At 40.8% G+C, this 26,884-nt stretch overlaps 1 protein-coding gene across 3 annotated transcripts in view; it reads right to left on the bottom strand.

The window, feature by feature from the left end:
• grm8b (glutamate receptor, metabotropic 8b) overlaps positions 1-26,884 on the bottom strand; it is a 348,353-nt gene that overhangs the window by 308,942 nt on the left and 12,527 nt on the right. For all 3 annotated transcript variants that reach the window (XM_047348689.1, XM_047348680.1, XM_047348696.1), the window contains one exon: positions 22,946-23,691. In XM_047348689.1, coding sequence (XP_047204645.1) covers positions 22,946-23,482 — 537 coding nt within the window. In that variant the 5' untranslated portion in view covers positions 23,483-23,691. The remainder of the gene's footprint in view (positions 1-22,945; positions 23,692-26,884) is intronic.

The raw sequence follows: 26,884 nt of genomic DNA, 5'->3' as shown, positions 1-26,884 counted from the left end.
CAATATGCTAATTTTTTGAGAAGGACCTGTATATACAGTACAGACCAAAAGTTTGACACACCTCATTCAAAGAGTTTTCTTTATTTTCATGACTATGAATATTGTAGCTTCACACTGAAGGCATCAAAACTATGAATTAACACATGGAATTATATACTGAACAAAAAAGTGTGAAACAACTGAAAATATGTCTTATATTCTAGGTTCTTCAAAGTAGACACCTTTTGCTTTGGCAAGAAAAAAGCAGCTAAGTAATGAAAAACGAGTGGCCATCATTACTTTAAGAAATGAAGGTCAGTCAGTCCAAACAATTGGGAAAACTTTGAAAGTGTCCCCAAGTGCAGTCGCAAAAACCATCAAGCGCTACAAAGAAACTGGCTCACATGAGGACCGCCCCAGGAAAGGAAGACCAAGAGTCACCTCTGCTATGGACGATAAGTTCATCCGAGTCACCAGCCTCAGAAATCACAGGTTAACAGCAGCTCAGGTTAGAGAACAGGTCAATGCCACACAGAGTTCTAGCAGCTGACACATCACTAGAACAACTATTCAGAATCAGAATCAGAATAAGAATCAGCTTTATTGCCAAGTTCGTACATACAAACAAGTAATTTGCCTCCGGTACACTTTGCTCTGTTTTTGCATTACAGAATATACAAATTTACAATTTACAATGTACAATATACACATATCTAATAAAAAAGGTGCATTTGCAACATCTGTATGCTGTTAAGAGGAGACTGTGAATCAGGCATTCATTGTAAAATAGCTGCTAGAAAACCACTGCTGAGGACAGGCAACAACCACAAGAGACTTGTTTGGACTAAAGAACACAAGGAATGGACATTAGACCAGTGGAAATCTGTGCTTTGGTCTGATGAGTCCAGGTTTGAGATCTTTGGTTCCAACCACCGTGTCTTTGTGCGGCGCAGAAGAGGTGAACGGATGGACTCTACATGCCTGGTTCCCACCGTGAAGCATGGAGGAGGAGGTGTGATGGTGTGGGGGTGCTTTGCTGGTGACACTGTTGGGGATTTATTCAAAATTGAAGGCATACTGAACCAGCATGGCTACCACAGCATCTTGCAGCGGCATGCTATTCCATCCGGTTTGCATTTAGTTGGACCACCATTTATTTTTCAACAGGACAATGACCAGTATATATGTTCAGTATATAATTCCACATGTGTTAATTCATAGTTTTGATGCCTTCAGTGTGAAACTACAATATTCATAGTCATGGCAATAAAGAAAACTCTTTGAATGAGAAGGTGTGTCCAAACATTTGGTCTGTACTGTATATATATATATATATGGGAAGCATTTGTGTTTATTTCATGCAAGAGTGATTAATCTGTCAAAATAAGGTCAAAGTTACTCCACCTTCAGTGAAGCGGTTAATTAAACAGTGACATTTAGCATGGTTTGGGTAAAAATTATCAAATATTAATGAATTATTAAGGGCTTTGAGCCCATAATCAAAACACCAGAGGACATCTCTGATTTCTATTCATAAGCAATGGTTAAGAAATTATTTTTCTGAATTTTGATTAAAAAAAAATTGATAAATATTAATTTATCAATAATCATAATCCTTACATGTGGATGACTCCAACTTTTATCACAGTCTCTCTTCAGTCCTTTCAAGTCAGACTGGCACAGCACTTGTGGTGGGAGGAGATTTTAACCTCTGAACACAGAGTTAGACTGGCTCAGCAGATCATCTGCTCTTCACAACTTGCAGTCAGTTGATACTATAAAGCAGTGTATGTGCTGAGGGTTTAAAGATGCCTATCTCCAGGTTCAGTGGGTGAGAGACGGAGTACACCCTGGACAGATTGCTTGTCCATCACAGGAGAGTGGACCAATTATTTGAATGATCAGCCTAATATCTTTTCTGGTGTCCTCTGGGAGGCAGCAAAAGTTGTTCTGCACAGCAAAATAATTTGTTATTCTTTACACAAAAAAGAAAAATCAACTGAATTCAAAAAAGAACAGAAACTAAAAACTTTAGAAGCAATTTTGCCACATCCTAATAAGAAAATCTGTTTGATAAAATAAATCCCACATGCTTCTTGCGAAAAAAGCAATACTCAGGTCAGGAAGAATAAACAGAATATATATTATTAAATATAAATATTAAATTTAATTTCTTTTAAAAACTTGGCATCTGAATATGTTTGTATGGAGAGAATGTATGCTTGTGTAACCCACGTAAAATTAGCGTACCTCTTTAAGCAAACAGAGGTGGGGAAACTTTCCAGGGTTTTTCAACTAATTGGAATGCAGCTGTTGTAAGTCCCGCCCTTCTTCTCCGTGTCTGCAGCAGTGTTGTGGGTGTAGTGACATGCCGACATGTGCTGTGCAGCATAGTCTGTGTAGTTCAAGACGGGAAAAGTACTGGATATAAACTTGCAACAGATCGTCCTGCAGTATAGTTTCACCGGTTATCAACTGGTTTCTGAGTTGGAAAGTAGTTGAAGTGAGTGAACGAACCAGCGTTTCATTTTTCTGCCGACTTTAAAGAGGACTGTTGGAGTTATTTTGATAGCCTTGTTAGCTCTTATTTGCTGTTGGGTTCCTGAAAAGTCTGTTGATAGGTCAGGTTTTTTATGCTGGATTTTTCCTAAGGTGGATTCCTCCAGTGAATTAGATGGCGAGCTTTCCCAGCTGGATTTAGAGAGACTTGGATTCTGTCCTTTCCATTTTATGAGTTCTGCTGCACCCTGTGGTGTGGTAGGCCTGTTTCATCCACAATTCACACACAGCCTGTTATGCGCAAGACTACTGACTGACATTTTCTCATTTTTAATCTTTCACCCCAGGAATTATCGGACTGTATCATTCGAACATTATTTTCATTTGGGACAGTATGACAAGCTGTTGTGTACGAAATTCTCCTCATGTGAATGGTGGTTGCATTTGGACTTGAATTGGAACTGAATTTGAGTAATTTGCATTCTACAATGGTTTAGAAGTCAGGTTAACAGGGTGCACCCAAACCAGTTTAAGACTGAGAACTCACACTTAGCCATGTATTATTGATATTTCAGGTAGTAAATATTTTGTAATTTTCTTTTCATAATTGTATAAGTGTTGTAAATCTGTGTCCAATTTATTATTTAATTCACTAAAACCGGTGTGTTCTTTAAGTTCACATTACTGCTTCTGTGTCTCATTTAAACCCACCACCGTGCTCCTATAGCCGAACCTATTGGCACACTAGTTCATTTATTGAATATTCCTCACTACTGTGTTACACTTGCAAGAGAAAAAGGAATGAATTTCAATTGATCTGGTCTTAAATAATTAAATACATCACATGGGAATAGACCATGCCACCTGGATGTTGGGTACGGGGGCTACGTGGGCGTTGGAATTGGCGGTCGCATTGTCTTTGGTTGGAGTAGGATTTTATGTCCTGTCTGGGATAGTGGTGTGTCCGGTTTGGTGTGGGGGTTGATTTTGGAAGTGGGGTGCAGCAGTCATCAGCAGCTGGGGTAGGGGTGGGTCGTTGATTACTGTACCCACCTGCTTGGCCCACTTCTGCTCCTGACTGGTGCGGGTAGGTTTGGGGCAAAGGCCACTGGCGACTTAGGGTCTGCATTTGGTCTGGTTAAGGGGGCATCAGGGACTGGCACAATAGACTGGCAGGTAGACTATAGTGATGTTTCCAGCACAAAAGATGTGGCTCTGAGAGCCGATGCTTTGTAGTGAATCAGAAGAGCCATCTCGCATTGAGTACGTTTTTTTTCCTTTTGCTGCTTAGCTCTCACACTGCTAAGCCCCAGATTTGCTTGGCAGAACTTTATGATTGGCCAGCATGATGGCCATGCAACCAATCACAGAGGATATAGGATTATACCATTAAATAAAAACAGAAAAGGGGAAGACACCTTATTACAATTGAGACAGCAGTGAGGAGTGTGTGAGTTCAGATCTTTATGGAGAAAAGAAATCGGATCAGCCCATCCAAGCTGAAGCATCTGATTTTTCTGAATGTAAACCTGCACTGAGGACATAGTAATACTACTTTCCTGAGTTTGGTTCTGGTTGTATTCTGTGGAATGTTTTTACAGTTTTTTGTTAATTTCTGCATTAAAAAAGTTTGATTAAAATATTAAACAAAAGTAAGAATGGTTTTGTAACAGAATAAATACACAAAATCAGGTTACAAGGCTTCTCATAAAAACACTGAACACAAAAGGGTTTTCAACTCACAAACCATTACGTTTTGCAATGTTAAGGTAAAACAGGACTAACCGAGATCCTGAATAAAGAGCCGCTCCGGAGTTGAAAGAGCCAGCTCTTCTTCAGGACCTGAGCCAAAAGAGCCGTCTCTCTGAAAAGAGACAAAGTTCCCATCATTAGTAGACTGGTGGCCTTAGTGGCGAATGCTTGGTAGACTAGGGATTGGGTGTATTGGCTGGGTGAGATGGGTTTGTAAACAGTCACTAGCTTATTTTCAATGGTCAGGGAAGGGATGGGGCTGGGTGAATCTGCTAGGGCCTGCTGGTCTCAGTGGGTCTCTGGGTCCTGTGCGCCTGGCCGGTCATTGACAAGTCAGAACTCTTCACGTAATGAAAAGTGAAATGAGGATGCTATGTAACGTATAGACTGCAGTTCTGACAGCTGAGGCACTTACACTTCAGACCAACAAAAAAGTCACTACCAACAGAAAAGGTCACACACTCTGATCAGTGGTTTTCTTATGTATACACAACGGTTCGGTCCCAATCCCTTGAGTTCACATTGCATTGTGCGTATGGAAATGCTCCTTCTTTCTCTATTAAACATACCCCTGAGCATGGCCGCGGCTACCATTGAGGACACAGAGGTCCGGATCTCCGTGTTTTTCTGCTGGGCATATAATAAAAAATTTATCAAAACATTGCTTTCGAAGTAGTGATTCTTTGAGTAGCTCCACCAGGTTGCTGTAGGAGGCGCTACAACTGTGTAAGGCAGCCAAACTAAATGTTTACGAAGAAGAGTGCAGCTTTGCATACCCTACTGCTAAAATAATGACCAGAAGAAGAAGAGTGCAGCTGATGGAAAAACATAACAGAGGTAACTTGCTAAAAATATTCTACTTCAATTCCAGCCTTTTTTTGTTTCTTTTTTTTTAAGTTTGACTTTGTTTTTACTGGTTTTATAAATGAACATAGATCCTTAGTTTATTTTAGGAGGATAAAAGAGGATAAAAACATTAAATAGGCGGTTGCTGTATATCCACTCCAGCCAGGATACATTGCTAGGACCCATGTCCCTGTGTTGTTCAAAACAAACAAAAACTGATTGGCCTTTATTACATTCACTCTAGAGTCTAGACTACAACTGACCACGGATAGATGTGTTAAGTTATAACAGTGATATCCAGGCTAAATTTAACTGCAAAGAATACAGTACAAAAATACAGTTTCAATATTAAATGTGTGTATTACTTAATAAAGCACACTATTTATATTTGTGTTCTTTTAGAAAAATATTTCAGTGAGTCAAATCTAAAATGAATTCAGACTTAAAGACAGCCTTAGGCAGGATGAAAGTATCACTTTAGGCTATGTTTTTGATTTGTCAGGAGAGACAGGTGAGAGTGAGTACAGAGGTAAGAAGTACAGGTCCTTCTCAAAATATTAGCATATTGTGATAAAGTTCATTATTTTCTATAATGTAATGATGAAAATTTAACATTCATATATTTTAGATTCATTGCACACTAACTGAAATATTTCAGGTCTTTTATTGTCTTAATACGGATGATTTTGGCATACAGCTCATGAAAACCCAAAATTCCTATCTCACAAAATTAGCATATCATTAAAAGGGTCTCTAAACGAGCTATGAACCTAATCATCTGAATCAACGAGTTAACTCTAAACACCTGCAAAAGATTCCTGAGGCCTTTAAAATTCCCAGCCTGGTTCTTCACTCAAAACTCCAATCATGGGTAAGACTGCCGACCTGACTGCTGTCCAGAAGGCCACTATTGACACCCTCAAGCAAGAGGGTAAGACACAGAAAGAAATTTCAGAACGAATAGGCTGTTCCCAGAGTGCTGTATCAAGGCACCTCAGTGGGAAGTCTGTGGGAAGGAAAAAGTGTGGCAGAAAACGCACACGAGAAGAGGTGACCGGACCCTGAGGAAGATTGTGGAGAAGGGCCGATTCCAGACCTTGGGGGACCTGCGGAAGCAGTGGACTGAGTCTGGAGTAGAAACATCCAGAGCCATTGTGCACAGGCGTGTGCAGGAAATGGGCTACAGGTGGTGCCGCATTCCCCAGGTCAAGCCACTTTTGAACCAGAAACAGCAGCAGAAGCGCCTGACCTGGGCTACAGAGAAGCAGCACTGGACTGTTGCTCAGTGGTCCAAAGTACTTTTTTCGGATGAAAGCAAATTCTGCATGTCATTCGGAAATAAAGGTGCCAGAGTCTGGAGGAAGACTGGGGAGAAGGAAATGCCAAAATGCCAGAAGTCCAGTGTCAAGTACCCACAGTCAGTGATGGTCTGGGGTGCCGTGTCAGCTGTGTTTTATCAAGGGCAGGGTCAATGCAGCTAGCTATCAGGAGATTTTGGAGCACTTCATGCTTCCATCTGCTGAAAAGCTTTATGGAGATGAAGATTTCATTTTTCAGCACGACCTGGCACCAGCTCACAGTGCCAAAACCACTGGTAAATGGTTTACTGACCATGGTATCACTGTGCTCAATTGGCCTGCCAACTCTCCTGACCTGAACCCCATAGAGAATCTGTGGGATATTGTGAAGAGAACGTTGAGAGACTCAAGACCCAACTCTCTGCATGAGCTAAAGGCTGCTATCGAAGCATCCTGGGCCTCCATAAGACCTCAGCAGTGCCACAGGCTGATTGCCTCCATGCCACGCCGCATTGAAGCAGTCATTTCTGCCAAAGGATTCCCGACCAAGTATTGAGTGCATAACTGTACATGATTATTTGAAGGTTGACGTTTTTTGTATTAAAAACACTTTTCTTTTATTGGTCGGATGAAATATGCTAATTTTGTGAGATAGGAATTTTGGGTTTTCATGAGCTGTATGCCAAAATCATCCGTATTAAGACAATAAAAGACCTGAAATATTTCAGTTAGTGTGCAATGAATCTAAAATATATGAATGTTAAATTTTCATCATTACATTATGGAAAATAATAAACTTTATCACAATATGCTAATATTTTGAGAAGGACCTGTATGCTCAAATCTTGTGTTTTGAATGTGTTTGCGCACTGTGAAAATCATTATTCATATAAACTAATTCATGTCATTTCAGTGAGTCATCATGGTTGTGCCCTGAGTCCCCTGTTGACTCAGATAATGTCGCTCCATGGATTCACACACACACGCACACACACAAATACATGTCACATTCAAGTTACGTTTTAAATAAATGCTCTCATTTTAATCAAGTTTTGGTCTTCATTCTAACTGAAGAGCAGGGCGATAATGAGTGGTGGACCTCAGTATTTTTTAAAGTCTGGCTACGGCCCTGCCTCTGAGTTCTACTGTTGTTTTTCTCCGATTTGATTGGCCAAACATTTAAGAAATCACCGATCAATATAATTCAGGATTTATTTTGAACACATTTCTTCCTCGAAGATGATGGTTGCCCACTATACTTCCAGTTTTTAATAAAGTGTTGGACAGTTATCAACCCAATTTTTGTAGTTTCTGCAATCTCCTTAGATGTTGGAATATTTTAATTGTTTAAACTTGATAAGAAAGTTTTAAAATGTAGAATTAGAACATGATTTTCTCATATTAATAAAATTTCTCTAATTCAGATAAGGAGAAAACCCTCCAGACATATTGCAATATTTAGTGAATGACTGGACAATATGAACACTAATATTAACTGAAGACTGAATAAAAGGCACTTTGTTTGATTCATGCAGAAATGTAAACAAATTTTAATCTCTTTCTAGTCCTTTGAACCTAAATTTATATTAAGATTTTTCTAATTGGATAATGAATATATTATATCAATATTGAGTTTTGAAAGTTGGTGAAAGCAAGTAGGATTTAATAATGACAAAAGGTAAAAACGTACAGCATGGCACAAGGAGAAGAGGACATGGATCATGGATGGAGAAACATGCAGTACAACAGGGAAGGTAATGGAAGGATCCAGCGAAGAACAATGACCAACAGAGAACTTAAATACTGAGGGAAATGTGAGAAATGACATTAAATACAGGGATGTCCATCAGAGGATAATGTGGAGCAGCTGAGGCAGAAGGTAAGCAGGAGAATGAGCGAGAGAAACTAATTAATACAGAAAAGCAGAACTAAAACACAAGGAAACACTAAACTAAGGGGAATAGACAAATGCTAATGTAAAGGAATAAATGCCCAACAGTGGTGCTATCATAGGTTAAACTGAAAATGTAATATTCTTAAACGTTATTATTAAACTGTCCCGCAGGAGGTTTGTTTAGTCTTACCATTTATCAAAAAAGTTGAGGTCATCAATTTCAGTCTGTAGTCCAAGTTTTCTCTCCTTTCCTTTATCATGCCACTTCAATGTACTTTTTTAAATGTTTTTTGTCATCCTCTAACACACTTTAAACTGTCATGTTGCTGAAATGTGCTACATATTATAAACTTGCCTTGGCTATTAATAATTTTGTTAATTATAATTATTAATGTAGCAAACCAAACCTATTGTTGCACAACAGATGTAATACTGTAATTTCCTGAGAAACTAAATGTTCAATTCAATTCAATTCAGTTTTATTTATATAGTGCCAATTCACAACACATGTTGTCTCAAGGCACTTCACAACAGTCAGGTACATACATTCCAATTAATCCTAACAATTGAACAGTGCAGTCGGAGTTAGCTTTTTATTCAAATTGGATAAAAAGTTTTTCTATCTAAGGAAACCCAGCAGATTGCATCCAGTCAGTGACTTGCAGCATTCCCTCCTCCTGGATGAGCATGTAGAGACAGTGGACAGTCACTGGCGTTGACTTTGCAGCAATCCCTCATACTGAGCATGCATGTAGCGACAGCGGAGAGGAAAAACTCCCTTTTAACAGGAAGAAACCTCCAGCAGAACCAGGCTCAGTGTGAGCGGCCATCTGCCACGACCGACTGGGGGTTTGAGAGAACAGAGCAGAGACACAAAAAGAACACAGAAGCACTGATCCAGAAGTACTTTCTATGGGAAGGAAAAGTAAATGTTAATGGATGTAGCTCCTTTAGTCGTTTCACCTAGAAAGAAAGAACAGATAAACTCTGAGCCAGTTTTCAAGGTTAGAGTCTGAAAGAGAGCACATATAATTAGTTACAGTAAAAGCTCAGCCAATTTCCATGTCTAAGAGAGAGAAAGGGTTAAACACTAAAAGACAGGGCTATGTGGATCATCGGTAGAGGGTGAGCATTAAGTTGTTGCCAGCAGAACCTCGGACAATTCCCCTCTCCAGAAAGGTGTCACAGGCAGACACAGAGCCAGGCCAGGTGTAGCTTCAAGGAAGAGAAAAGAGAGAACAAGGTTAAAAGCTGAAATAACAGCAAAACAATGCAAAATTGGAGAGTAGTGTGAGAATGTAGCGAAGAGGGTGAAAGTGGTCGTTATGTCCTCCAGCAGCCTAAGCCTATAGCAGCATAACTAAACAGATAGTTTCAGTTCAGATTATTTAGTTAAACGGCGCTTATTTACAACAATGTCGTCTCAAGGCACCTCACAAAGGGGATGGTCATTGTTATACTAAAAACCACAAGGATTGGGATACCTCCCTCTGTCAGACTGATTATAACCATTGGAAAGAGAAGGGGTCATACAGGTAGCAGAAATGGAGGGTGTGTTTGCACCTCAACCATAACTGAGCCGGTTTAGGCTAAACCTGACTCCCCCTTACTCCAACCAACAGGGAGGGAAGAAGACGGAGGTAAAAAATAAGGAAGATAGCTCAGGATAAACTAAGCCACTCTAACAATAAGCTTTATCAAAAAGGAAAGTTTTAAGCCTAGCCTTAAAAGTAGACAGTGTGTCTGCCTCACGGACTAAAACTGGGAGCTGGTTCCACAGGAGAGGAGCCTGATAACTAAAGGATCTGCCTCCCATTCTACTTCTAGAGACTCTAGGAACCACCAGTAAACCTGCAGTCTGAGAACGAAGTGCTCTGTTAGGAACATATGGAACAATCAGATCTCTGATGTATGATGGAGCTAGATCATTAAGGGCTTTATATGTGAGGAGGAGAATTTTAAATTCTATTCTGGACTTAACAGGGAGCCAATGAAGGGAAGCTAAAATAGGAGAAATATGATCTCTCTTTTTAATTTTCATCTTGCTGCAGCCTTTTGAATCAGCTGAAGGCTTTTAACTGCATTTTGTGGACATCCTGATAGTAACGAATTACAATAGTCCAGCCTTGAAGTAACAAATGCATGGACTAGTTTTTCAGCGTCACTACTAGATAGGATATTTCTAATTTTGGCAATGTTCCGGAGATGAAAGAAGGAAATCCTAGAAACCTCTTTAATATGGGATTTAAATGACATGTCCTGGTCAAAAATAACACCAAGGTTTTTTACTTTATTATCAGAGGTCAATTTAATGCCATCCAGGTTAAGTGATTGACTAAGCAGTTTCTTTTTTAAAGACTCCGGTCCCAAGACGACAACTTCTGTTTTGTCTGAATTTAGAAGCAAAAAATTTAACGTCATCCAAGTTTTTATATGTTCAAGACATGCTTGTAGTCTATAACTGGTTGGGCTCATCAGGATTTATGGATAAGTAAAGCTGAGTATCATCAGCGTAACAGTGAAAATTTATCCCATGCTGCCAAATAATTTGACCAATTGGAAGCATATATATAGTAAAGAGAATTGGCCCAAGTACTGAACCCTGTGGTACTCCACAATTAACCCTGGAGTTTAAAGATGATTTATCATTTACATGAACAAACTGGAATCTGTCAGACAGATAAGATTTAAACCAGCCTCGCGCTGTTCCCCTGATCCCTACAGCATATTCCAGCCTTTCTAAGAGAATATTATGATCGACTGTATCAAATGCAGCTCTGAGATCTAAGAGGACAAGTACAGACAAGTCCATTATCTGAGGCCATAAGAATACCATTAGTGACTTTCAGCAGAGCTGTTTCAGTGCTATGATGAGCTCTGAAGCCTGACTGAAACTCTTCAAACAGGTCATTGCTGTGTAAATGCTCACACATTTGATTAGCAACAATTTTCTCAAGAATTTTAGATAAGAATGAAAGATTGGATATAGGTCTGTAATTTTTCAAGACATCTCGATCAAGCGAAGGTTTCTTAAGTAAAGGTTTAATTACAGCTAACTTAAAAGCCTGTGGTACATATCCATTTACTAAAGATAGATTAATCATATCTAAAATGGGGCTGGTAATCAGAGGGAACACTTCCTTAAATAATTTGGTTGGGATTGGGTCTAACATACAAGTTGAAGGTTTAGATGAAGCTAATATTTCTGATAACTCAGGAAGCTTCACAGGATCAAAACAGTCCAAACACAAATCAGGTTCTGCAGTTATTTCCAATGTTGTCTCACTTGCTGAGGATGAAGTAATCATCTTCAGGAGTATGTCAAAGATTTTCTTTTTAATAGAATCAATTTTATTTAAGAAGAATCCCATAAAGTCATGGCTGCTAAGAGCTAAGGGAATGGATGGCTCAACAGAGCTATGACTCTGTAAGTTTAGCAACTGTACTAAAGAGAAACCTAGGATTATTCTTGTTCTCTTCTATTAATGATGAGAAATAAGCTGTTCTAGCTTGGCGAAGTGTCTTTTTATACAACAGTAGGCTATTTTTCCAGATTAAGTAGGAACACTCTAGGTGTGTAGAACGCCATTTTCTCTCCAATTTTCTAACATTGTGCTTTAAAGTACGCAGCTCTGAATTAAACCAAGGAGCTAGCCTCTTATTAATGATTACCTTCTTTTTCAAGGGGGCTGCATTGTCTAATGCATCACGCAATGATGAAGAAACAATATGAACAAAAGAATCAATTTGTGAAGGGGCAGAAACAGAATTATTGCCCTCCACTGTGCTTTTCAGTGATAATGAGGAAATTAAAAGTGGAACAGATTCTTTAAAGGTTGTTACAGCATCGCATGTCTTTGAAGAGAGAGATCTTATGTTCAGTAAGCCACATTTAATTGTTTTATTTTTCTTTTCGGTCTGAGTTGTGTTTATTTTTATTAGATTTTCCTGATTTCCTCCTTTTAGATTATTTTTTAATCTATTCAATTTTGGCCGTGGGCGAGACACTGTCTTCATAGGGTAATGGGTGGGTAGCAGTACAGAAGCTGCACAGAGGAGTGTTAAACTACGACCCTGCTTCCTGGTCTGAACCCTGGGTTGTCAGAGTTTAGGAGAACTAATAAATTCGGCCAGATTCCTAGAAAGACGAGCAGCTCCATCCAAAGTGGGATGGATGCCATCTCTCCGGATCAGACCAGGTTTTCCCCAAAATGTTTGCCAGTTATCAATGTAACCCACATTATTTTCTGGACACCACCTAGACAGCCAGCGGTTGAATGACAGCATGCGACTAAACATGTCGTCACTGGTCCGATCGGGGAGGGGACCGACATTGTTTTGGCAAACTTTCTAGAATTGCGCCGCATCAGCTCAGTTGTTGCTAAGCTACAGACACAAAACCCCAATGCTTTTGTGGCAATTTCTGGTGATTTTAACCATGCTTCACTCTCTGCTACACTTCCAACGTTTCAACAGTTTGTCAGCTGCTCTACCAGAGAAAACAAAACATTGGATTTGTTTTATGCAAATGTCAAGGACTCATACATCTCTACAGCAAGACCTCCGCTAGGCAAATCAGATCACAATCTTGTTTTTCTCTGCTCGAAATATAAGCCCCTTGTTCAGAGGCAACCTGTAATAAAGAGGACTGTGAGAAAATGGTCACAGGAAACTGAAGAAGCTCTGCAAGGTTGCTTTGAGGCTACAGACTGGGACACACTGTGCCAGCCACATGGAGAGGACATCAATGCCATGACTGAGTGTGTAACCGACTATATAAACTTCTGTGTGGATAACATCATCCCCACCAGAACCGTGAGATGCTTCCCCAATAACAAACCTTGGATCACCAGTGACCTGAAGGACCTGCTTAACAAGACAAAAAGAGCCTTCAGAGAGGGAGACAGAGAATTATTGAGGAGTTTACAGAAGCAACTTAAAGTCAAGATAAGAGACAGCAAGGAGGTGTACAAGAAGAAGCTGGAGAGCAAGCTCCAGCAAAACAATATCAGAGATGTGTGGACAGGGATGAAGAAGATCACAGGCTTCAAGCAGAAGGATGATCAGACCAATGGACGTCTGGACAGAGCCAATGAACTGAACCTATTCTTCAATAGGTTCAGTTCAGAAAGAAGCTCAGCATCCTCCTCTCCTGCTCACAGCCAAACAGACATCCCACCCTCCTTTGACCCACAGGACCCACAGCTGTCCAGTAACACCTCACATTTTTTATCTTCCACCTCAGCCCTAGACCCTTCTACATGTTTGCCATCAACCATATCGTAAGATGCTGATGCTTCCTTTGCTTCCCCTTCCACCTGTGTGTCTCAAGACGTCAGGTGAAGAGACAACTGGAGAGACTGAATAGGAATAAGGCTGCAGGTCCAGATCATGTCAGCCCTAGAGTCCTGAAGGCCTGTGCAGAGCAGCTCTGTGGGATTCTGCAGCACCTCTTCAACCTTAGCCTGGCCCAGAAGAAGGTTCCGGTGTTGTGGAAGACCTCCTGTCTTGTTCCGGTACCAAAGAAAACTCACCCATCAGTCCTCAATGACTATAGACCTGTTGCCCTGACATCTCACATCATGAAGGTCCTAGAGAGACTCCTGTTGGCCCACCTGAGTAAGCAAACAGTAAACCATCAAGAACCCCTTCAGTTTGCTTATCACTGTGGAGTTGGAGTTGAAGATGCCATCATACACCTGCTTCAACAAACCCACTGTCATCTGGACAAAGCCAGCAGCACTGTGAGGATCATGTTCTTTGATTTCTCCAGTGCATTTAATACAATCCAACCTGATTTGCTTTGTCAGAAACTCCAGAAGACTCAGGTGGAGGCCTCAACAATCTCCTGGATTAAAGACTACCTGACAAACAGACCACAGTTTGTGAGACTGAAGGGTTGTGTGTCTAACCAGGTAGTCAGCAGCACAGGAGCACCACAGGGGACTGTACTCTCACCATTCCTTTTCACTCTGTACACCTCAGACTTCCAGTACAAGACAGACTCCTGTCATCTGCAGAAATACTCGGATGATTCTGCAGTCGTGGGGTGGATCAGAGATGGACAAGAAGCTGAGTACAGGATGGTGGTGGACCGCTTTGTGGCATGGTGTGGAAACAATCATCTCATGTTGAATGTGACTTAAACAAAGGAGATGATTGTAGATTTTAAGAGAAACAGGAATAAGTCAAACACTATTTATGTCATGGGAGAAGAAGTGGAGGTGGTGGAGGAGTATAAATACCTCGGTGTTCACCTGGACAACAGACTAGAGTGGAGATGCAACTGTGAAGCCATCTACAAGAAGGGACAGAGCAGACTGTACTTCTTGAGGAAGCTTAGGTCATTTGGTGTTTGCAGCAAGATGCTGCATATCTTCTGTAAGTCTGTTGTGGAAAGTGTGATCTCTTCTACCATCATCTCCTGGGGAAGCAGCATCAGAACCAGGGACATAAAAAAGCTCAACAAGCTGATAAAAAAGGCTGGCTCTGTTCTGGGGACTCCTCTGGAACCTCTGGAGATCATTGTGGAAAGACGGATTCTTCATAAAATGAAGAACATTATGGAGAACTCTGAGCATCCTCTTCATGAGACTGTCCTACAGCAACAGAGTATCTTCAGTCAGAGGCTTCTTCAGATCTGCTGTAAGACGGAGCGCTACAGAGATCCTTCCTGCCCACAGCCATCAGCATCTACAACAGCTCTTTGAAGAAACCTACATAATATGAGCTATAACAACATTTAATTTCCCTTTGGGATTAATAAAGTATTTTTGAATTGAATTGAATTGAATTACACACCGAAGCAACACTAACTTTGGTGACCTCCAATTGACGTAACCAGGTGTCATTACTGCCAGCGTGAATAACAATCTTACTGTATTTACACTTATCCTTAGCCAGCAGTTTCAGGTAGAATTTGATGTCGCCCGTTCTGGCCCCTGGCAGACTTTTGACTATGGTGGCTGGTGTCTCTAGTGCCACGTTTCTGACTATGGAGCTGCCAATTACCAGAGTTGGCTTCTCAGCGGGTGTGTCACTGAGCGGGGAAAATATCTTAGAAACGCAGACGGGTTGGTGGTGACCTGTGGGCTGGGATCTAGGACTATGCTTTCTACGTACTGTCACCCAGCTGGCCTGAAGCCCCAGCTGCGCGGGCTCTGCTGGAGGACTGCTACAGGGAGCTACCCTCGGTGGCTCCGCGCTGGCTAAGGGGCCTCGGCTATCTGCTGGTTTTTCAACAGCGCAGAGCTGGGCCTCCAATTCCGACACCCTCGCCTCCAAAGCTACAAAAATGCTACATTTATTACACGTCCCATTATCACTAAAGGAGGCAGAGGAGTAACTGAACATCTGGCACAGGCAGCAGGAGAGAGGAGAAGACTAAGAGAGAGAAACAGTAGAACGGGTAGCCATGGTGGAGCTAACGCTAAGCTAGCGACCCCTTACCACTACTAGAAAAACCGTGTAAACACGGAGAGTCCCCAAACGTTAAAAGTAGCAACAGAAAGTAAGTGTTTTAACGTGCTTATGTATTAGCACAAGTAAGAGATATCACAGTAGAGAGAAATCAGATCAAACAAGAGAGCTTCACACACCAAACAATTCACCAACAGCGAAAACAGGAAGTGACGTTACCCAGAGCAACAGAGCATCCAATCATCTTTGCTTCTTCTCTTCATGTGGGTTTTCATTAGCTCTAAGAAAAATCTAAATAAACAGAAATAAATAAATAAAATATAAAACTGTGGAATTAATTTACGAGTTTCACTTTCTTAAATAAATTACTGGAATAAATTAATTTTATCATCATATTCTTAATGTTATTAATAGTAGTTTAATCTCCCGTGTGGTGTCAAGAAATTGAAAAAAATTGGCCTTGATGCTTTCGCCTTGTCAACTTTTAGGCCCATCTCCAGGTTGCCTTTTTTGTCCAAGATTTTGGAAAAACCATTTATATCAATCTGAAGGCCTTACTGGATCAAAGTAAAATTTCAGATGTATTCCAGTCAGGGTTCAAAATGTATCACAACACTGACTCTTTTAAGGGTTTTTAATGATATATACAGTGCCTTGCAAAAGTACTCGGCCCCCTTGAACTGGTCAACCTCTTGCCACATTTCAGGCTTCAAACATAAAGATATAAAATTCTAATTATTTGTGAAGAATCAACAAGTGGGACACAATCGTGAAGTGGAATGAAATTTATTGGATGTGTCAAACTTTTTAACAAATAAAAAACTGAAAATGACTGATGATGATAAATAAGTCTCCGTATAAATGCACCTGCTATGTAATAGTCTCAGGGTTCTGTTCAAAGCACGGGGAGCATCATGAAGACCAAGGAACACACCAGGCAGGTATGAGATACTGTTGTGGAGAAGTTTAAAGCCGGATTTGGATTCAAAAAGATTTCCCAAGCTTTAAACATCCCAAGGAGCACTGTGCAAGAAATCAAATAGAAATGGAAGGAGTATCAGACCACTGCAAATCTGCCAAGACCTGGCTGTCCATCTAAACTTTTATCTCGAACAAGGAGAAGACTGATCAGAGATGCAGTCAAGAGGCCCATGATCACTCTGGACGAACTGCAGAGATCTACAGCTGAGGTGGGAGAGTCTGTCCATAGGACAACAATCAGTCGTACACTGCACAAATCTGGCCTTTATGGAAGGGTGGCAAGAAGAAAGCCATTTCTCAAAAGATATCCATAAAAAGTCTCGTTTAAAGTTTGCCACAAGCCACCTGGGAGACACACCAAACATGTGGAAGAAGGTGCTCTGGTCAGAGGAAACCAAAATCGAACTGTTTGGCCACAATGCAAAACGATATGTTTGGCGTGAAAGCAACACAGCTCATCACCCTGAACACACAATCCCCACCGTCAAACATGGTGGTGGCAGCATCATGGTTTGGGCCTGCTTTTCGTCAGCAGGGACAGGGAAGATGGTCAAAATTGATGGGAAGATGGATGGGGCCAAATACAGGACCATTCTGGAAGAAAACCTTTTGGAGTCTGCAAGAGACCTGAGACTGGGACGGAGATTTATCTTCCAACAAGACAATGATCCATGTTAGGGTTTTTAAAACTTTTGTATTGTTTATCACTCATGTCTGCTCTAAGTGCTTTTCCCTCCTTACATGTTACAGGAAGGGAGATGGGGACAAGAATGAGTTATGCTTTTATGCTTTTATTGGCAGCTTCTGGGGGCTATTCACCAGGTCCCCACTTCCCACTTCCTCTGTTTGTTTATAATCAAGACAAATGAACCCTAACCTTTCTGACCCCCCCCCCCCCCCCCCCCACACACACACACACACACACCCACACCCACCCTGAATGTTGTTTGAACTGTGTGTGACCAAGCATGTATAAATAAAAAGAGAGGGGGCTAATACTTCGTAGTCTGTACTGCAGAGCTACCCTTGCAAGTAAATTGACTGTATCGTTCTTGCCTCTGAGTTGACTAAATAATACCTAACAATCCAAAACATAAAGCCAAATCTACATTGGAATGGTTCACAGATAAATGTATCCAGGTGTTGGAATGGCCAAGTCAAAGTCCAGATCTGAATTTAATTGAGAATCTGTGGAAAGAGCTAAAGACTGCTGTTCACGAACGCTCGCCATCCATCCTCACTGAGCTTGAGCTGTTTTGCAAGGAAGAATGGGCAAGAATTTCAGTCTCTCGATGTGCAAAACTGATAGAGTCATACCCCAAGCGACTTGCAGCTGTAATTGCAGCAAAGGGTGATGCTACAAAGTATTAACGCAAGGGGGCCGAATAATATTGCACGGCCCACTTTTCAGTTTTTAATTTGTTAAAAACGTTTGACACATCCAATAAATTTCATTCCACTTCACGATTGTGTCCCACTTGTTGTTGATTCTTCACAAAAAATTAGAATTTTATATCTTTATGTATGAAGCCTGAAATGTGGCAAGAGGTTGAGTACTTTCACAAGGCACTGTATTAACAGTGGATTCTGGGAATTGTGTTCTACTCGTTCTTTTGGATCTAACAGCTGCTTTTGACACAATGGACCTTGAAATTCTCATGTCTAGACTTAAGCAGTAGGCTGGTATTACTGGCTCAGCTTTGAAGTGGTTTAGGTCAGACCTCTCGGATAGAAGTTTATGTCAAGATGGATGATTTCACCTCTACGTCTGCTGCCCCCTGTACCCCAGGGTTGCATCCTTGGTCTTCTTTTGTTCTCACTTTATGTGCTGCCACTTGTTGCTATTTTTAGAAAGCATGGTGTGCCATTTCATCTATATGATGATGACTGTTAGGTCTATTGCCTGTCCTTGATTGTCTTGTTGAAAAAAGGCAATGGATGGCATGGAATTTCCATCTTTTTAAAGAAAACAAGACAGAGGTCATGCTTTTTAAGCCCCGTGTCTCAAGCTGTATCCCTTCTTTCTCATTTTTGCCCCCCATGCCAAAAAATCCATCATCAATAACCGAGGTGTAAAAATGGACCCTAGACGGAAACTTGACTCACATGTTAATGCTGTGGTTAACTCCTCGTTCTTTCAGTTGAGGCGACTGTCAGAAATAAAGCCGCTCCTGTCCAGACGTCACTTAGAGACAGTGATTCATGCCTTTATCACCACAGCTCTTGGTTACTGTAACTCTATTTTGATTGGAGTTGGCCAAGCCTCCCTCTAACATTTACAGCTGGTCCAAAACGCTGCTGTGTGATTTTTAACTGGTATAAGTAAGCAAGAGCACATTACTCTGGTTTTAGCGCCTCTTCATTGGCTTCCTGTTCAGTTTTGAATCCATTTAAAAATTATTTGATTTGATTTTAAGTCTCCTAATTGTTTTGCTCCTTATTTGTACAAGCTCAATCACCCTTATGTGCCAACTCGTGCCCTAAGAAGCTGACCAGATGCTTCTGACTATCCTTAAAACCTTCTATAAATCCAAAGGAGGCAGAGCCTTTGCAGTTTTTGCTCTGCTCAGGTAGGCTCCATCTCTCCGTTTTCAAAACTGGTTTAAAATCACACCTTTTCTCCCTGGCTTTTTAACCCAGAATGAGTTAGCATCGGTGCCCTAACCTTTAACCTTTTTTAATCTTTTCTATATACCTGTACTATTTTATGTCATAGTTCCTATGCATTTTATTTTATTCCTGTTTTTTATTTTTTGTACAGCACTTTGTACAGCAGCTTCTCATTAATTTACCAGATATTCTGATTACTGCTGAGCACAGCAGTGCAGATGCTACAGAAGGTGTGGAGACCTTTTACATCAGTGTCCTCCAGAAACCACCTGCTGAACTTGTCGAGTGTGCAAGATCCAACTAAGAGGAACATTTTGCTTCACCCTGACACAAATGTGGGATGTCTCAGGTGTAGTCAGATCAGTTGGACCTTTTTCAAGACAACTGAATGAGAATTATGACCAAACTAATATTAAAGGTTATTAGAACAGCTCTGATGCCTAAAAATGATATTTTGATGATGGACAGTGCCAATTTCTCCACAACTTTCCCCCTGACCTGCCTGCTGTGTTTCTTGGTGTTTATGATGCTATTTGTGCTCTAACAAACGTCTGAGGCCAGTAACAAAGCAGCTGCATTTACACCGAGGTTAAACTACACACATCTGGACTGTTTACTGATTGGAATACTTTTGAAGGCATTTCATAGCACTTTACAATCAAGCCCTACTTTGTGTTGGTCTGTTACATAAAATCCCAATAAGCTACATTAAAGTCTGTGCTTGTGATGTGTCATAATGTGAAAAAGTGAAATGACCATTAATGCTATAGCAAGGTACTGTCAGTATGCAGGTACAAACTACCATAATGCATTGTTGCATATAAATGGTATGCCATCCATACATAATATATGTCAGACGTGCTTCAGTAACTAATGTCGGTTCACCGCCTATGTGTAGACAGACAGCCTGATTGGTTGATCGACTGCTGGACAGATGATAAGCTGAAGAGGGTAGGAGGATCCAGAAAGCTCAAACATCCTAGAGCTCAAAGATTTGCTTAACGTTGATTCAAACAGGCAACTGTTTGTGCAGAGACCCTCACATGATGTCCACCTTACTACCTATACTAAACCTGCTTTTAATAAAAGGAAAAGTAAATTTTTTTCAAAATTCAATGTCAAAATTAGGAATGTTAAGAATCAAAACAATTCACCTTAAAAAAGACAATTTACAAAAAAACAATTTATTCCACAACAAAAACAACAGGAAAGCACTCATTAAGATCAAAGATCTCTTTTACAAGAGCATCCCGTCCAAAACAAGCAGCAGACAAAACCACAGTTTCAGTTGTAAACCATCAGACATGTAACAGTCAAGACAGTCAACCTTAAAAAAATTAAAGATAATGGATCAAGACTAAAAACGGCATCAAGGTGTAAACGAGTATAAGACAACCAGACAAGTATGCTGGTTTTCTTTGTATGGACCTTAGGAATAAGCCTTGAGAATTAAGATGATACCTTCCTTACACAGTTATTTTCTTGGAATGCTATATTTGGTCTATGCCAAACATGTCTATTCTGGTGTCTAAATAAATCCGTTTTAGACTTATCTCTGGTCCTAGCCTTTGGTATAGAAGCTGAAAGCAGCTGTTGCCTGCTAAAAAATATTTTATTTTGGTTTTCTCAAGATTACACGATAATTGTCTCATGGCCTCAAGTTTTCATTTACTTGTGATAAGGAGAAAGCAGCCTAGGGAAAAGCTACGAGTTTTAGTTCATAAAGTGATGATGGTTTAAACATCTGTTTTTGTTATCTTCTGTTCAGTTTAATCCAGTATTCAGTATCTCTGTTGCAGACAAGTTAATCCTTGTTTGTGTTCCTACAGAGCTGTGTGTGGCTGTACAGGTTAAGGACCATTGGTAAACTTCACAAACCACACTAAATTGCCGGTGGGGATTGTCGATGTAAGGATTATGATTATTGATTAATTAATATTTATAAAACATTTATAATAAAAAATCATAATTCAGGAAAAAAAAAACAAAAATCTTAACCAAAAATCACTACTTACGAATAGAAATCAGAGATGTCATCTAGTGTTGTGATTATGGGCTCAAAGCCCTTAATAAATACAATTAGTAAATTACCATTAATAATTTATCATTATTAACCAAAACCACACTAAATGTCACTGTTTAATCAACTGCTCCACCGATTGGCGTGGACCACTAACCTTTTTTTGACAGATAAATCATTCTTGCTCAAAATAAACACAAACACTTTCTCTTTATCTACGTGAACGTTTATTAAATCAATAGCCCTGATACACTTTGATATTCTGATTCAATAATCTTCACCTAATCAAGCATGCACAATTCTACACAAAAAGGGATAAAATAACTGACCAATGAAAGATAAAACAACATTGAGTGACTATGAAAGTCAAGCCAGCAGTTCATGGGCAAAAATGGTAATGGAACAAAGCTTTTGGTGTGGCATCCACCAACCCGCAGTCATAAAACCCCCAACGTGGGAGCTCAATGAAGGGTCGTAAAACTTTAGTCAGCAATCAGTGGAAAAACACTAAGAGTGAAGACAATGGAACAGTGAGTGTTCCACCATGAGGTTCTAGCTACAGCTTCAGGGCTTCTGAGAACCTCTAATAGTCCAACTTAACTTCACCTGAGTGTTCAAACAAAGTGAGACACACACAGCTTCAAAGCACGGCGGTTTTCAGAGTCCAACATCAGTCAAAGCTTAAATAAGACATTGCATGCACATACAACTTAGAACACATTGGACTACAATTGGGCTACATTGGACTACAATTGGACTAAAATCCTACTCTATCCTGCCCAAGCTATTTCTATTGTATTAACAAAAATAAAACCAGAAAGGAATTACTTGGTATCGTCTTCTCTGGGAGAGTTGTTACGCGTCTGTAATAAACTCAAGCAAAACAAAGAGGAAAACCTCAGTGAGTTTTTCTTGAGTTGCATGTCAAGTCCACGCCTTCGATCGGTAAGGTAAGAACCTACTGGTCTTCTTATGCCAGTAAGCTTTAGCTCGTTGAGCTTCTGAGTTTGACCAGTGAGGAGAATGAATGAAAACCACGGGTGAGTTTCTTCTCCAGAATGATGCGCGCCTTTGTTGCATTGTAACTCCGTCTCCAGCAGGAGAGAAAGCAATGGTGGAGCGTCTCACGTGTTCTTATATAGCTTACTGTGACACCAGAGCTGCGACGCCCACTTCCTGTTAAATGCTGGGAGGTGTAGAAGCAGACGATACTGGGAGGTAAAGTATCAAACAAATAGTCCAACACCTATCTTCAGCAGTCATTGGGTGAGAGGCGCGAGTCCATCACAGGGCAACACAGAGACACACAGGACATACAACCATGCCTGCACACACTTAATTTAAGGAATTCTCTGGCTTCTTGGAGGAAAACCTGGAGAACCCCCCTACACACACACACACACACACACACACACACGCAGAGAACATGCAAAACGCCATGCAGGAAGGTTCAAGCCCAGGACCTTCTTGATGTGAGGCAGCAGTGGTACCAAATGTGCCAATCTGCAGCCCTGCGCAAAACCATGGCACTTCAGATTTACCAGGTATTGTATTGAAAAAGTGGTTTGGAAGTGCAGTAAATAATTTTACAGTAACATCTACAACTCAATATATTGCACAATTAAAACCACAGAAGTGTTCTCTTACCTTAAACAGTCGAAGAATGTTGGCAACCATGATGGACACAGAACTGGCTGATGCCCCGATGACACCAACAACTTTATCTGGCTTGGCAAAGATGGCTGGTTCTCCATTAGTACAGCGGAAATCTGAGCTATCCCTCTCAATGAGCGCCTGGACAAATGTTAGTGATTGCTCCAGGGCATAGGTGTCGCGAGAACAGGTGTCCAGAATGCGTGCTCCTAGTGTCACATTGGGCAACAGGTCCGGGTCCTTGTTGATGAGATCTATAGCAAACAGCATTGCCTCCAGGCGATGGATTCCCTTCTCCTTCTTCAGCTCACCACAGGGGACGCCCCTTTCCCCTCGGGCATGTACGGGAAATAAGCCGCCGAGGATGATGTCACCATCAAGACGAATGGAGTGGGTGTACTCCTGGATAGGCTGTTGGAAATTTGCCAGTGCAGTGGGCTTCTGGGAGGCTAAGCCTAGTAGCCAGCAGCTCTTCAGCAACAGCAGTGAGAAGAAACGTCTAGAAATGGTTGGTTTCCAACCCTCAGCCATTTTGGAGTGAGTGGAGCTTCAGTGAAGCTATGGCACAGTTAACTGTGATGTGCCACTGTGTGATCAGGAAATGAACAGCATGGATAGTGAGCAATCCGCCTTACACATACAGAACCAATGTCTTTTGTTTATTACTGATCCCTGTGGTCAACATAACTGGAGCACAACTTCAGAGCTCTGCAGTTTCAGCTTCACATTCTTCCAAAAGCCTGCCAGAGAATCAGAACAGAGATAAAAATGAATACAGGAAAAACAATTAATGGAAGATGCATGTTAGGTTGAGTATATATACATTAATGTTCACTAATTATCACTCACATGCATTTCTTCCCTATTCTAACAGTCACATGCAGATGTAATTCAGTGTCTGGAACATTTTGTCTCTATTCTAACCGTCACATGTAAATGTGACCCAGTGTCTGGTTGTACTCAATTGTTATCTTGGTCTGTGTGCAGCTGGTCTTGCAATAACCGAAGGCAGAACCAACTGTCCCTGTTTCCACTCCCCAACTTAAACTTGTAAATGTCACACACCCATCTGATATGTCTGTTCATTCTACTGTATAAATAAACGAAGCTAGGATAACCACACTTGTAGCTCACACCCTCGTGTGTGGTTGCCCTCACAGCAAGTAAAACAGAGTCTCTGTCTCACTTTCTGTTGTTCAACTGTGGTTTGACTTGATCAACTCATTCCACCCTGACAATGCACAACACTCACTTATTAACTTAGACCTTTCTTGTAGTCAGCGTTCAGTACTTCCAAAAAAGAAGATACAGAAGAGGGTGTTAACAACATCAGTAGTTCATTTTAAATACATATCAGGCACAACATTATAAAAGGGCAAAGTAAACAACGCTGATGTCCTCATCATGTCAGAGTTTCTTGCAAGCGTCTAGCTACTGATTGCAGTGATCAGTGTCTATCTAAAGTGGTCCGAGGTAGGAACGGTAGTGATCCAGTGACTTTTCAACATGGAACAGTAAAGGAATAAATTATTGAAAGAACATATATGATGGAAAAGAGCATACCCTTTAATGTTTTAGAAGATTTATATGACATTTATTAAAAATAAATTATTTGAAAATCATCAACTAAAATCTATTATCCAGTCCAAATTTAAGATTAAACAAACATAGAACGTCCTGTTGTAATGGCTAGCTTCCTTAACCTCTTAAGCCTGAAGGTTTTTTTTTAAGTTTGAGCTCAAAATAACATGCGCAAATCTAACTGAATTTTTTTTGGAACTGACATAGTCTGTCTAAACAATCCTGATGTTAATAATTATGTTTTTCAAATGGTAGTGGTAATTCTGGCCTTCCTTTGCTGCTGGTTGAGTAAAACCTGGGTGAATTGCAATAAAATATATTTTTTGGAATGTGTGAGCTTTCTGCTTACAGCAGACATGCTGGTTGTGTGTATATAAGCTGTGATGAATAGCTGAGACTAAGTTTTATGGTTACATAGTTTTGTGGAGTTTGTTTATTTTCTGATTCAACTGCCTTTAGTTTTAACTGTTTTTGGTGTTTGTAGAAATTGTTTATATCAGCTTTTAGACAAGATTCTACCATGTCTGTGGATACCACATATGTGTGTTTAACTAATGGAACTTGCAGTAAAGAAAGTAGAAGAAAACAAAAGTACTGGGGGTTGGGCTACCAAAGCTACTTTCAAAAACTTAAACATTAAACTTTCATAAGTAGATTTACAGGGGTTGGACAATGAAACTGAAACACCTGTCATTTTAGTGTGGGAGGTTTCATGGCTAAATTGGACCAGCCTGGTAGCCAGTCTTCATTGATTGCACATTGCACCAGTAAGAGCAGAGTGTGAAGGTTCAATTAGCAGGGTAAGAGCACAGTTTTGCTCAAAATATTGAAATGCACACAACGTTATGGGTGACATACCAGAGTTCAAAAGAGGACAAATTGTTGGTGCACGTCTTGCTGGCGCAACTGTGACCAAGACAGCAAGTCTTTGTGATGTATCAAGAGCCACGGTATCCAGGGTAATGTCAGCATACCACCAAGAAGGACGAACCACATCCAACAGGATTAACTGTGGACGCAAGAGGAAGCTGTCTGAAAGGGATGTTCGGGTGCTAACCCGGATTGTATCCAAAAAACATAAAACCACGGCTGCCCAGATCACGGCAGAATTAAATGTGCACCTCAACTCTCCTGTTTCCACCAGAACTGTCCGTCGGGAGCTCCACAGGGTCAATATACACGGCCGGGCTGCTATAGCCAAACCTTTGGTCACTCATGCCAATGCCAAACGTCGGTTTCAATGGTGCAAGGAGCGCAAACCTTGGGCTGTGGACAATGTGAAACATGTATTGTTCTCTGATGAGTCCACCTTTACTGTTTTCCCCACATCCGGGAGAGTTACGGTGTGGAGAATCCCCAAAGAAGCATACCACCCAGACTGTTGCATGCCCAGAGTGAAGCATAGGGGTGGATCAGTGATGGTTTGGGCTGCCATATCATGGCATTCCCTTGGCCCAATACTTGTGCTAGATGGGCGCATCACTGCCAAGGACTACTGAACCATTCTTGAGGACCATGTGCATCCAATGGTTCAAACATTGTATCCTGAAGGCGGTGCCGTGTATCAGAATGACAATGCACCAATACACACAGCAAGACTGGTGAAAGATTGTTTTGATGAACATGAAAGTGAAGTTGAACATCTCCCATGGCCTGCACAGTCACCAGATCTAAATATTGAGCCACTTTGGGGTGTTTTGGAGGAGTGAGTCAGGAAACGTTTTCCTCCACCAGTATCACGTAGTGACCTGGCCACTATCCTGCAAGAAGAAAGGCTTAAAATCCCTCTGACCACTGTGCAGGACTTGTATATGTCATTCCCAAGACGAATTGACATTGTATTGGCCGCAAAAGGAGGCCCTACACTATACTAATAAATTATTGTGGTCTAAAACCAGGTGTTTCAGTTTCATTGTCCAACCCCTGTAAATCCTATCAGTAAATGGGACATTGATTTATCCACCTGTACGGATTTGACCTTATGGAATAAAATTTGCAAAAACGCTTTTGGAATGACCCAAAATGCCAGCCTTCAGCTTATACAAAACCCTTAATGGAATGCACTACACAGGAAAAAGGGTGTTAAAATTAGGGGCTCTCACTTACTAACAGATGGGAGATTTACTTAATAACTATCTACATGTCCTCTGGCACTGTCCGACAGGCTATGGCTTCTGGCTAAAAATATGTGAAGACCTATCAACGTGCCTAGAGTACACAGTCCCAGGATGCACTTCACTTTGCCTTTTTGCTGACACCACAAAGGTGGATTTGCAAACGAATAGATGCCACATCTTTCTTGCAGTTCCAAACACTGCAAACCCCCCATTCATTTCTAAAAAAAACTTATGA

Source organism: Girardinichthys multiradiatus, chromosome 2 (assembly GCF_021462225.1).
Source record: "Girardinichthys multiradiatus isolate DD_20200921_A chromosome 2, DD_fGirMul_XY1, whole genome shotgun sequence".
NCBI classification, from domain to species: domain Eukaryota; kingdom Metazoa; phylum Chordata; class Actinopteri; order Cyprinodontiformes; family Goodeidae; genus Girardinichthys; species Girardinichthys multiradiatus.
The sequence above is the reverse complement of the archived record's forward strand: the minus strand, read 5'-3'. Positions and strand labels throughout refer to the sequence as shown.